The 14,458-nt window shown below is 43.6% G+C and overlaps 1 protein-coding gene across 1 annotated transcript in view; it reads left to right on the forward strand.

Moving 5' to 3' along the window:
• The first annotated feature begins 1,560 nt into the window (after nucleotides 1-1,560).
• Nucleotides 1,561-14,458, forward strand: part of LOC139475188 (epithelial sodium channel subunit gamma-like) — a 29,545-nt gene continuing 16,647 nt past the window's right edge. The window contains exons 1-6 of the mRNA XM_071258444.1: nucleotides 1,561-1,711; nucleotides 10,124-10,311; nucleotides 11,386-11,642; nucleotides 12,233-12,333; nucleotides 13,309-13,472; nucleotides 13,588-13,698. Coding sequence (XP_071114545.1) covers nucleotides 1,561-1,711; nucleotides 10,124-10,311; nucleotides 11,386-11,642; nucleotides 12,233-12,333; nucleotides 13,309-13,472; nucleotides 13,588-13,698 — 972 coding nt within the window. The remainder of the gene's footprint in view (nucleotides 1,712-10,123; nucleotides 10,312-11,385; nucleotides 11,643-12,232; nucleotides 12,334-13,308; nucleotides 13,473-13,587; nucleotides 13,699-14,458) is intronic.

Below are 14,458 nucleotides of genomic sequence, written 5' to 3' on the forward strand. Positions count from 1 at the left end.
TATATTTGTTACATACATTTGGATGCTAAAATTACCCCATTTGCGAAGATTTGTCAACAGACAGCGTTTGCACAAAATACTCCTCATTAATTTAATAAGATAAACCACACAATAGCCGCAAAGTTGTTGTTTTTAATAATTTTCAACATGTAGTGTTGATTCTCGATATTTGAAAGAACATGAAAACATACAAAATATATAAAAGCTGATTTGTGGCGAACCAGGGGAAATGTGCGTTACTTTATATAAAGGTCCGTCAGTCATAGACCCGTGAAGATTCCGGGATAGAATAGGTCTTCAGCAACCCATACCTGCTGTAAAGGGCGACTATGCTTGTCGTAAAAGGCGACTAACGGGGTCGGGTGGTCAGACTCGCTGACTTGGTTGATACATGTCATCGTATCCCAATTGCGTGGATCGATGCTCATGCTGTCAATCACTGGATTGTCTGGTCCAGAAACAATTATTTACAGACCGCCGTCATATAGCTGGAATATTGCTGAGTGCGGCGTTAAACAACAAACCAACCAACCAGCCAACCTCCTTTTTTGCTCTCCGTTACAACACACACTCACAGCATAAAAGTTGTTTATTACCGAATAATAATCATTGACCTAACTAAAAATACCAGTTTTGTAAAATTTCATGTCCGAATAAAAACATTTTCTTCATAGTTATCATGTAAGTTCCGTACCCACTGAACCGCCCCCCGCCCCTGCGCAGACGTGACCCTTATGTTATTGTTGCTCGATATCAAATGTGTACCTAGTTTCTATCGACAATTTAAACAGCAATACTCAATTTAGTCCGTCACGTTGCACGAACCTTAAGCGGAAGGATATGGCGTCACCATGCAATATCACTACGCCCGAAGTTTCCCGATGTGTTATGAAGGTTACGGAGTTAGCTGAGTGGACTCGAATGATGATGGTTCCAAATCAAAGCATGTTATTTGAGACACCATTAGCCGATATTGAAGTGAGGGTGCGAAACCGCCACGTGTATCATATGCATTTCACACAGATAGTCCCGGGCGTGCGATAACATCATACAATCTCATATATCATGCATATTGTCTGTGGGTATCAACCAGCCGCGTGTGTATGCTGTATTGGCCGTAGGTGGCACATAGATTTGTGAACAACAGGATATTAATTAACAGTATGTGGGGCTTGCCTCTCATTGCAACACGTCCTGGCTATAATTCTTTGATTGATTACAGATACGCACAGTGGATAAGCACGCCTTAATACACAGGTGGAAATTGTAACTCCCGCTGAGAACCGATGGAAGCATAGAGCCAACACTGCACCACCAACACCGTCATTATTAGTACTCGCAACATCTGCAATAACGGCATATAACGTTCATTAAACGATCTTCATAGATTCGCCACGAGAATGCAAACCGTGATTGAAGGATTCAAAAGAATGGAACCGACTCTGTAAATCGGCCCACTGGAAATGCTCTCTTGTAGAACACATCTGAATGTGATCACTTTCGTAAGCTAGTGTGTTGTTCAGTATTGACAAGGGTTAGCTGAGGTTACGAATTCTAAAAATGAACGAAAAACGAGCCCACCGTGAGTCGGTGCGTTCCCTCGGCAAGTACTTCGCAGAAAACACCAGCATGCATGGCGTGGCCAGGATTGTGGGCAAGCCAGGCCTACCGAGGAGGATGTTTTGGATTCTGGCGGTGTTGACGGGAGCCGGTGAGTGGTGAAAAACTTGTTCTTACTGAAATATTCGACATACGTATTAAAGTTAAATCAACGACTCAAAGACCTCGTTTTAAGTCTTTTAGGTTCCCGGTATCCGTTATTTGTTTCTCACAAGAATTCTGCGCCATAAACAGAGAGTTTACATTTACGCCGAATTTAGCAACACTCCAAGTATTACACGAGGTCATCAGAGCTTCACAGCGCCCCACCTGCTTAATACGAGATGCCATCAGAACCTGTTAGTACCCTTCGTGTGTATTACAGAAGGTCATCAGAATCTCATAGTACCCTCCCTCGTGTATATTACGGGTCATCAGTCCATCATAGTGCCTCTAGTAAATATTACAGGTCATCAGAATCTCATAGTGCCCTCCCTCGTGTGTATTACAGGTCATCAGTCCATCATACTGCCACTAGTGAATATTACAGGTCATCAGAATCTCATAGTGCCCTCCCTTGTATTTATTCTAGGTCATCACACCCTCATAGTGTCACTAGTGAATATTACAGGTCATCAGAATCTCATCTTACCCTCCCTCGTGTGTATTACAGGTCATCAGTCTATCATAGTGCCACTCGTGGATAATACAGGAGGTCATCAGAATCTCATACTACCCTCCCTCGTGTATGTTACAGGTCATCAGTCCCTCATACTGCCACTAGTGAATATTACAGGTCATCAGAATCTCATAGTACCCTTCCTCGTGTATGTTACAGGTCATCAGTCCCCCATACTGCCACTAGTGAATATAACAAATCATCAGAATCTCATAGTACCCTCCCTCGTATGTATTACAGGTCATCAGTCCATCATAGTGTCACTAGAGAATATTACAGGTCATCAGAATCTCATAGTACCCTCCCTCGTGTATGTTACAGGTCATCAGTCCCTCATACTGCCACTAGTGAATATTACAGGTCATCAGAATATCATAGTACCCTCCCTCGTGTGTATTACAGGTCATCAGTCCTTCCTAGTGCCACAAGTGAATATTACACGTCATCAGAATCTCATAGTACCATTCCTCGTGTATATTACAGGTCATCAGTCCCTGATAGTGTCACTAGTGAATATTACAGGTCATCAGAATCTCATAGTACCCTCCCTCGTGTGTATTACAGGTCATCAGTCCTTCATGGTGCCACTCGTGGAAATTACAGGTCATCAGTCCCTCATAGTGTCACTAGTGAATATTACAGTTCCTCAGAATCTCATAGTACCCTCCCTCGAGTATATTACAGGTCATCAGTCCTTCCTAGTGCCACTAGTGAATATTACACGTCATCAGAATCTCATAGTACCATTCCTCGTGTATATTACTGGTCATCAGTCCCTGATAGTGTCACTAGTGAATATTACAGGTCATCAGAATCTCATAGTACCCTCCCTCGTGTGTATTACAGGTCATCAGTCCTTCATAGTGCCACTCGTGGATATTACATGAAGTCACCAGAATATCATAGTGCCCTCCCTCGAGTATATTACAGGTCATCAGTCCTTCCTAGTGCCACTAGTGAATATTACAGGTCACCGGAATCTCATAGTACCCTCCTTCGTGTGTATTACTGGTCATCAGTCCTTCATAGTGCCACTCGTGGATATTAAATGAGGTCATCAGAATATCATAGTACCATCCCTCGTGTGTATTACAGGTCATCAGTCCTTCATAGTGCCACTCGTGGATATTACATGAGGTCATCAGAATATCATAGTACCATCCCTCGTGTGTATTACAGGTCATCAGTCCTTCATAGTGCCACTAGTGAATGTTACAGGTCATCAGAATTTCACAGTACCCTCCCTCGTATGTATTACAGGCCATCAGTCCTTCATAGTGCCACTAGTGAATGTTACAGGTCATCAAAATCTCATAGTACCATCCCTCGTGTATATTACGGGTCATCAGTCCATCATAGTGCCTCTTGTGAATATTACAGGTCATCAGAATCTCATAATACCCTCCCTCGTATGTATTACAGGTCATCAGTCCTTCATAGTGCCTCTTGTGAATATTACAGGTCATCAGAATCTCATAGTACCCTCCCTCGTATGTATTACAGGTCATCAGTCCATCATAGTGCCTCTTGTGAATATTACAGGTCATCAGAATCTCATAGTACCCTCCCTCGTATGTATTACAGGTCATCAGTCCATCATAGTGTCACTAGAGAATATTACAGGTCATCAGAATCTCATAGTACCATCCCTCGTGTTTATTACAGGTCATCAGTTCATCATAGTGCCTCTAGTGAATATTACAGGTCATCAAAATCTCATAGTACCCTCCCTCGTGTATATTACAGGTCATCAAGCATTCATAGTGCCTCTAGTGAATATTACAGGTCATCAGAATCTCATAGTACCATCCCTCGTGTATATTACAGGTCATCAGTCCTTCGTTGTGCCTCTAGTGAATATTACATGAGGTCATCAGAATCTCATAGTACCCTCCTTCGTGTGTATTACAGGTCATCGGTCCTTCGTAGTGCCACTCGTGGATATGACAGGAGGTCATCAGAATCTCATAGTACTATCCCTCGTGTATATAACAGATCATCAGTCTATCATAGTGCCTCTAGTAAATATTACAGGTCATCAGAATCTCATAGTATCCTCCCTCGTGTATATTACAGGTCATCAAGCATTCATAGTGCCTCTAGTGAATATTACAGTCATCAGAATCTCATAGTACCCTTCCTCGTATGTATTACAGGTCATCAGTCCATCATAGTGCCACTAGTGGATATTACAGGTCATCAGAATCTCATAGTACCCTTCCTCGTATGTATTACAGGTCATCAGTCCATCATAGTGCCACTAGTGGATATTACAGGTCATCAGAATCTCATAGTACCCTTCCTCGTATGTATTACAGGTCATCAGTCCCTCATATAGTCACTAGTGAATATTACAGGTCATCTGAATCTCATAGTACCCTCCCTCGTGTATATTACAGGTCATCAAGCATTCATAGTGCCACTAGTGAATATTACAGGTCATCAGAATCTCATAGTGCCCTCCCTCGTGTATATTACAGGTCATAACACACTCATAGTGCCACTAGTGGATATTAAAGGTCATCAGAATCTCATAGTACCCTCCCTCGTGTTTATTACACGTCATCAGTCCATCATATTGCCACTCTTCGATATTACAGGTCATCAGAATCTCATAGTACCCTCCCTCGTGTATATTACAGGTCATCAAGCATTCATAGTGCCACTAGTGAATATTACAGGTCATCAGAATCTCATAGTGCCCTCCCTCGTGTATATTACAGGTCATAACACACTCATAGTGCCACTAGTGGATATTACAGGTCATCAGAATCTCATAGTACCCTCCCTCGTGTGTATTACAGGTCATCAGTCCTTCATAGTGGCACTGATGGATAATACAGTAGGTCAATAGAATCTCATAGTACCCTCCCTCGTGTGTATTACAGGTCATCAGTCCTTTATAGTGGCACTGATGGATAATACAGTAGGTCAATAGAATCTCATAGTATCTTGACACCACTTCCCTCACTATTACACTCACTATTCACTCACACTAATCCCAGTCCAGATTTGAGGAGGTCATTATGCGACAAGGTCGTATTCGCCCCAGCAGAAAAACACACGACGATTTATTGAAAGGTGAGGATCCTCCATTTCGTGTCCTTTGTGATGAGAGAATAACGGTCAAGCATGTCCTGCTTGACTGTGTTGATTTTGCCATGACTAGGGATAAATATTTCGTATCATCATCTATCAAAGATCTTTTTAATAATACTAGTTCTCATGAAATTATTGTTTTGAAAGGAAATTAAAATATTTGAATTTTTTTTTATAAATATGCTTTGAAAAAATCTAAGTGTCTTTTTAAAATTGGTAGATTGGGGGGGATGGTGTAGAACCTGCTGGGGAACCGTGCAGGAAGCAGACGAATCGTGAGTCCCATGGTCTCTAGTACGATGGGGGGAGGGGGGGGGGAGGGGGGGGGATGTATGGGAGGGGGGATGGTGTAGAACCTGCTGGGGAACCGTGCAGGAAGCAGACGAATCGTGAGTCCCCATGGTCTCTAGTACGATGGCCTAACTTTGTCTGTTGGCGATCTCTAGCTCGTTTTTATCATTTTTTGTTATGTATAGTAGTTTCGTTTTATCGTTCCATAATTTTAGAAAGTCTAAACATATCTCGTATGTATGTTTAAATTGTTTTAGTCACGACATGGCTGAAATACTACCGATGTGACTATAAATCTCCCTCACCATAGGGACCACCGTGCGTCATACAGGTCATCACCTCATACTGACCATCGTGTGTATGACAGGAGTGTGAATGAGTGAGTTGGGTTTTAACGCTGCTTTGAATACTATTTCAGTTATATTATGCAGAAATATATTCGGGGCGCATCGTGATTCGAAGTTTCTGGCGAGCCCAAGGGACGCAACTCTGCATTGCAAGTTGCGACGCCTTAGACGTCTGTGCCACCTGTGGCCCCTGCACATGTATTGATCGTCAGAGCCTCATAGTGCCACTCGTGAATATTACAGCAGGTCTTTAAAATCTCATAGTGCCTCCCGTGTGTTATACAGGAAGTATTCACAAACCCCAAAGTGCCTCTCGAGTGTGATACTGGAGGTATTCACCACCTCATAGTGTCACTCGTGTGTAATACAGAAGGTATTTACCACCTCATAGTGCCTCTCGTGTGTAATACAGGATGTATTCACCACCTCATAGTGCCTCTCGTGTGTAATACAGGATGTATTCACCACCTCATAGTGCCTCTCGTGTGTTATACAGTAGGCATTCACCACCTCATAGTGCCACTCATGTGTAATACAGGAGGTATTCACCACCTCATAGTGCCCCCAGTGTGTAATACAAGAAGTATTCACCACCTCATAGGACCTCCCGTGTGTAATACAGGAGGTATTCACCACCTAATAGTGCCCCCAGTGTGTAATACAAGAAGTATTCACCACCTAATAGTGCCCCCAGTGTGTAATACAAGAAGTATTCACCACCTAATAGTGCCCCCAGTGTGTAATACAAGAATTATTCACCACCTAATAGTGCCCCCAGTGTGTAATACAAGAAGTATTCACCACCTAATAGTGCCCCCAGTGTGTAATACAAGAAGTATTCACCACCTCATAGGACCTCTCGCGTGTAATACAGGAGGTATTCACCACCTCATAGTGCCCCCAGTGTGTAATACAAGAAGTATTCACCACCTCATAGGACCTCCCGTGTGTAATACAGGAGGTATTCACCACCTAATAGTGCCCCCAGTGTGTAATACAAGAAGTATTCACCACCTAATAGTGCCCCCAGTGTGTAATACAAGAAGTATTCACCACCTCATAGTGCCCCCAGTGTGTAATACAAGAAGTATTCACCACCTCATAGGACCTCTCGCGTGTAATACAGGAGGTATTCACCACCTCATAGTGCCCCCAGTGTGTAATACAAGAAGTATTCACCACCTCATAGGACCTCCCGTGTGTAATACAGTAGGTATTCACCACCTCATAGTGCTTCCCGTGTGTAATACAGGGAGTATTCACCACCTCATAGTGCCACTCGTGTGTAATACAGGAGGTATTCACCACATCATAGGACCTCTCGCGTGTAATACAGGAGGTATTCACCACCTCATAGGACCTCTCGCGTGTAATACAGGAAGTATTCACCACATCATAGGACCTCTCGCATGTAATACAGGAGGTATTCACCACATCATAGGACCTCTCGCGTGTAATACAGGAGGTATTCACCACATCATAGGACCTCTCGCGTGTAATACAGGAGGTATTCACCACATCATAGGACCTCTCGTGTGTAATACAGGAGGTATTCACCACATCAAAGTGCCTCTCGCGTGTAATACAAGAAGTATTCACCACCACATAGTGCTTCCCGTGTGTAATACAGGAGGTATTCACCACCTCATAGTGCCACTCGTGTGTAATACAGGATGTATTCACCACCTCATAGGGCCTCTCGTGTGTAATACAGGAGGTATTCACCACCTCATAGTGCTTCCCGTGTGTAATACAAGAAGTATTCACCACCTCATAGTGCTTCCCGTGTGTAATACAGGAGGTATTCACCACCTCATAGGGCCTCCCGTGTGTAATACAGGAGGTATTCACAACCTCATAGGGCCTCCCCTGTGTAATACAGGAGGTATTCACTACCTCATAGTGCTTCCCGTGTGTAATACAAGAAGTATTCACCACCACATAGTGCTTCCCGTGTGTAATACAGGATGTATTCACCACCTCATAGTGCCTCTCGTGTGTAATACAGGAGGTATTCACCACTTCATAGTGCCTCTCATGTGTAATACAGGAGGGTAGCAGACACTTACTGTGCACCTCATGTGTCTTGCAGTAGGTCATCACAACCTCAGTGCCCCTTGTATGTGCCCCTGGTATGTTTTACAGGTCTTCATGATCAGAGTGCCCCTCATCAGAACTACAAAGTGCCCCTCTTGTGTTTATATGAGGTTATCATAACCTCATGGTGCTACTCGTGAGTATTTCAGAGGGTCATTATTCCAGATTCCTGGGGGTAATCCAGGCAGACGTTCTATACCACGGAGGCGGTCTATAAAAAAAGATAACAGTATTCGTCACGAAATGCACGTCTTGTTGTTCTGCTCATCCCTTGCTTCTGCCCAGAAACTACCAGCTTATTATTATGCAACGAATTGCTCCTTTGAAAACCTGTCTAATATCATGTTCATAAGTATTCAACTACTGGTTGTTACGAGTCGATTCCCAAATTGAGACAATATGTTAACCTAGAAATCGTACAAGAACTTCGCGTGACACAAACAAACAACTGTCACAGAGTGACTTAACAGCACTCTGGACAACGCAATGTTAAAGAATTGTAGCTTCTTAACTACTTCCCTTTTGTACAGTGTGGAGTACATATCGTTTAGGAGATCTGGACTATTTAACACAGTATATAATATGAAGGCAGTGGTCGGTATCAAATACAGAATACACTTATATTAGCAAAAGTCAGAGATAATAGTATATTCACCCAGTGGCGACGGTGATCAAGCTTCCGAGACGGGCCTGGCAGGGAATACGGGGTGATCGTCACACTAAAGTATGTCTTGATGTATTCTCAGATGAAAATATGTGATGGACGCCTAAACACGCTCTTGTTCCACCATGTATACAGTCAAACTAGCTACTGGAAATTTCTACACAGTGACCTAACCAGTCTGGCGGCACTAGAACATCACTGAATAATCTGCATGAGGCCCCGGTATACCGGAAGTTTACATATCACATGTCTAAATATAGTAACTTCCTGACGACTGCTTACATTAAATAGTACAACATTCCTGACGACTAATCACTGTCCAACACAATGCAATGAGCGTCTACCGAATCTCAACAGAAACAATGTAACATAGCTATAATCATTGTTACAGCAAAATACACTGCCATATAACAAGGTGAAACTGTCCAATATGATGTTGCATCACTTAACTATGTATTGTGCACTTGTTCGTGTTTATGCAATATGATGTATTTCTCTGGGTCACGCCTGTGGTTGTATGATAATCTGAATTAGATATTTCATCACATAATTGTGTTATTCATTGATTGATTTTACCAGGGGTCGCTGCAATCAATCTTACATTAGTTGAGTTCTTTCTGTGATTGAGAACGCATTATATTTCGGTCTCGGAGAGTCCTTGGATGGGTGACCGCGTTTCGGCAGCTTGGCTCCTGAGAGTTTCTAAGGCTTCGGTCCTGCCCCACACTGAAGCACATGTACCACATGTAGTGTCTCCTCAGGCAAGTGACTTTGTTCAAAATGTGCCTCTATTCACCAAGCAGTGAAAGGGTACCAGGTAGGATGAGGTGGCAATGTGATCGTTAAACTTCTATCCCCCTAACAGGCAGCTTGGGATGTATACTCCTCAGGGAGCTTAGAATGATTCTTAAGTGCACACTGATCCGGTGACGGGGTTATAGCGCATTGCGTATGCCCCTGAGTGGTATGGAAATATGCGCAATATAAATGGACTACTACTACTACAAATACTACTACTACTACTACTACTACTACTACTACTACTACTACTACTACTACTAGTGGAAGTAGTAGTAGTAGTAGTAGTAGTAGTAGTATATTTCTGGGAACATCAGAATGAAGAGTAGTAAGTGACTGAGTTGGGTTTAACGCCGCTTTGAACAACATTGAGGTTAAATCACGGCGTGTCAGCTTGATGTGGGAGAAAGGCCCGAGGTGATGCACATCTTGGATGTTTATTACTTTGGTAAAACCCATGAACACGGGTATGGTGCTGACAAACCTAGAAATATAATCGGGGCAAACATGACATACGGAATGATAGACATAACTGTGTATCTTCCTCAGGAGTGGCAGTGTACAACATTTGGACGATTTTCATCGCCTTCGGGACGCGGGAGGTGTCTACAGTAGTCAGCCTGGAGTACAATACAAAGCTTCGCTTCCCTGCCATCACCATCTGCAACATCAATGCCGCCAAGAAATCCCAGCTGATGAATGTGTCGAGCAATTACGATTTCAAACTGGGCGAAAAGGTAGGTGGGGTTGGGCGTTGGGGGTTGGGGGGGGGGGGGGGGGGGGGGGAGAGAGGTTGTTGGGGTCGAGGGCAGATTTACCATTGCAATATTATTACGTAAGATCAGTGTTTGTACGTGTGTGGTGTGTGTGTTTGTTGTTGTTGTTGTTGTTTGTTTTGTGTGTGTGAGTGGACATGTGTGTGGTGAGGTGTTGATGTGTGTGTTTGTTGGTATGGATGTGTTTGTTTGTGTGTGTGCGTGCATACCCAGGAAACCCAGGCCTACCTACGGTTATAATACCCAGAGGCAAAGGTTCTTGTGACTTTGATTCTTTTCTCTTACAAAAGAACCTGAATATGAATATTTGAATTTGAACCATGGGAACTGTTTTTTAAAAAGAGTGAAGAAACGCAACCAATCGAATGTCGGGGGGGTTGTTTGTTTCTTTGGAAGACAAATAACAAATATTCGGAAGAAAATTATTCAAAGGTCAGATATCCAATATGGCAACCAAACTCTTGGATTCGAACCATGCATCTTCGACACCGGTTCCAGACAGCAACTCCCAAGGCCCCTGCCATCCCTGGCAACAATTTGTTTTGCTTGTTTGTTGTTTAACGCGGCTCTTAGCAATATTCCAGCTACATGACGGCGGTCTGTAAATTAAAAAGTCTAAACCAGACAATCCAGTGAATGACATCATTGGCATCTATCCACGCAACAGGGATACGATGACATGCATGAACCAAGTCAGCGAGCATGATCACCCGATCCCGTTAGTCGCCTCTTACGACAAGCATAGTCGCCTTTTGCGGCAAGAACGGGTTGAAGAAGACCTATTCTACCCCGGGTCGTCACGGGTCAGAGGCGTATCTACTTTAATGACAACTCCTTGCAGCATCTGAAGGAAAGTTGTATCGGATTAGTTCAGTTTCGAGATAAAAAAAATTGACAAATCAGGTATGTATATTTTGCCGAATGAAAAACACTTGCAGGGCCATTAACCCCTCCTCCCTCCCCAAACCATAATCATAAGGAATTACGATTTTTATCCGACATCGGACTTTTGCACTGTGTAGCCTTTTCTTTTAGAAGACTGTGAGTTCAGAGGTGCCAGAAGCCGATTCCCCTGAACTCCTAGAGGCTCTGGGTATCTCAGACGTCACCGACACCCCCATCACTGTGGACACGTCGACACCATCTGGCTCGTACAGTGAAGAATACAGAGCAGCGCTTAGCTTCCAACAAGCCTTATCCAACCTTCCACCAAGAGTAAGAACCAACATCGGACACCAGCTGGAGGACATGCTCATAGAGTGTTTCTATCAAGGAAAAACATGTACACCGAGGTAAGAGAACAGATACTGTAGGCCATCCTCGGAACCCAGGGGTATGTTTAGACATTCGCGCGCATATGTACCCTGGGTAGCTTGATCGCTACTATATATTGACCCGCTTCTAACCAATCAGATGTTAATTTAGTTTTAAGGGTCAGAGCCAATCAGAACTTATCTTATGGCGCATCATGGACGTATTGCAGTCCACGTGCTAATAACATCTTTGAGAGGAATTTAGAAGTTGGAGTTGTGAATTTCGGTTGTGTCAACTTCGACACAGCGGTGTTTGACTGTACATCCGGGTTTCGTAGTCATGCATATTGATAAACTCAGTGCCTTTTGCTTTTAAATATATAAAGTATGAAGTTAATTTGCATCAGTGATCCAGGATATATTGTTTTCTCGGCCGCCTAAGTTTCTCGGGCTATTCTGGTTGTTAGATGTTAATTATACAGATCATTCTAGAAATAACAAGATTCTGTGGAAGTGGGGATATTTCACGGTATTTTGGATAGTCGTAAAATCAGTGCTAAAAATTAACATTGGCCTCCAATCGTTGGCAAGCTAAATGTCACTATGCTTGGTACACTTGTCATTCCCAGGAATTTCACCAGGTTCTACAACTACATGCACGGCAACTGCTACACCTTCTCAACCACTGCGACGGACGAGATGTACACAACCAAGACTGGGCCTTTATATGGTAAGTACTTGGTCACTACCAACCTTGTTGGCCCCTTAATGTGTTGTGTAAGCCTACTGTGAGTGTGTGTGTGTGTGTGTGTGTGTGTGTGGGGGGGGGGGGGGGGGGGGGTGTCTTTAGGCGTAGAGGGTGTGGGGGTGGGGGGTGGTCGGGGTGTAAGCCTTATGTAAAAGTGTGTAGGTCGGAGTGGGGTGCAAGCTTAATGTGTGTGTGTGTGTGTGTGTGTGTGTGTGTGTGTGTGTGTGTGTGTGTGTGTGTGTGTGTGTGTGTGTGTGTGTGTGTGTGTGTGTGTGTGTGTGTGTGTGTTTGGTGGGTGACACATGTCGCAAGTGTTGACCTCTTTGAAAAAAAGGAGCTTGTGGTGACCAACCAAAGGTCATAACTGGGACGAATTAGGGCCTCGTACCAATGAAAGGCTGCAAGACCATCGCCTTGACCACAACCCACTGGCTACGGGTGTTCAGGGGTCCCATACATCTTGAAACTTTGTTCTACTCTATAGCTGCTCACAGTCAAAATTCATTTCCTGATTCTGAAACACCCGCAGTCCCAACAAACCACGAAGTTGATTAATTGCCAACACAAAGCGAACAGCTAAAGTGGATTCATTGTCGTTTTGTCTACTTATCTTCTTATTCGGGGCACGGGTGACCCAATCGTCTGTGTGCGCCTGAATGCACTGTGCCGAGTCGTATCCTTAATGCGTCAGCACCTTACCCGTGTTCGGGGATCAAAAGAGTGCTAAAGGACCGCATCACTTCGGGTTTTGCTACCAAGCTGACATGTCGTGATAAAACTAAAGTACCATCTTTTAACGTCTTTTGGTATGACGCGGCCTGGGATTGAACCCCGGACCGTCCGCTCTCCGGGCGGACGCTCAACCACTAGACCACGGAGGCGGTCTACGGGGCAAAGGAATGTACCGTAATAGTAGAGATACAGTGGCGCGGGTAATGAGGATGGTGTTCCCTCCAGGGCTTTCCATCATGCTGAACGTGGAAGAGGATGAGTACGTCAGGTCTCTCACCAACAGAGTCGGCTTCAAGGTCACAGTCCATAACGTCGCCGCCATGCCGTTCCCTGAGGACGAGGGCTTCGACATCTCCCCTGGGTTTGCAACATCTGTCGGCGTACAGAAGGTAAGAGCGGACTATTGGAAGTTTTTGGAAATAAATCTAACTAAGGTTCACTGTATGTGGTGGTGTTTTTCTTCTAGGGTTGCTGTAAATAAGGTTCACTGTGTGTTGTGTGCAGGTGTTTGTTGAGCGCACACCTTCCCCGTATGGCAACTGTGAAATCCACGGGCAAGACGGTCCACCCAACATATTCTCCACCCAGGTAGAAAACATCACCTATAGTGACAAGGTAAGAACTGATACACTGTTAGAACCGACTGATTTCAGATGGGTTTCGCCATTGATGTGGATTGGTTCATATACACCACTAAAAATCGCTTAGGACCAAAGTATTCTTTAATATAACCATAGTAAATATCATGGCATGGCCGATTAACTACAGTAATATAAAATCGGTTGGTCCTTAACATGTTTTGATTAGTATAAGCAGTCGACCACTGGTTTGCCGAACTCATATTGTGTTCAAGCCGCAGTGATGTAGCGTGAATACTGCTGACTGTTGCATAAAACAACATTCAGTCACTTAACCCTTTTGATAACGCCTGTCAATACATGATACGAGTTAATACGAACAGTTTAAATTGTCAGCGTGTCTAGCCAAAGAGGACTAGGATATTGCTGTCTTAATAAAACATCCATAAGCTTCTTGTATTAATGTATGTATAATTAACTATATGCTACAAGTTTCACTATGTTAAAGATACATATTGTATACAGTGAAACCTCGTTATTCCGAAAACCTTGCCTATCAAATTTTCTCGTCAGGAACACAACATATATACCAAAGAATACTACTCCATCCACATGATTCATTAATCCGGACATTTGTTAATCCAGGCGTTTCACAGGGTTCGATACCGTCTTGATAAACGAGATTTTACTGTAAACGTCACATTTGTAAAGCGTGAAGAAAAACTAAGTGAGCAATATGACTGTGATATTGACACTTGTGAGATTAGGCATACGGGTTAGAGTGGATGTCCGTGTAA

The sequence above is a fragment of the Haliotis cracherodii genome, unplaced genomic scaffold (assembly GCF_022045235.1).
Source record: "Haliotis cracherodii isolate W230 unplaced genomic scaffold, xgHalCrac1.p SCAF_3, whole genome shotgun sequence".
NCBI classification, from domain to species: domain Eukaryota; kingdom Metazoa; phylum Mollusca; class Gastropoda; order Lepetellida; family Haliotidae; genus Haliotis; species Haliotis cracherodii.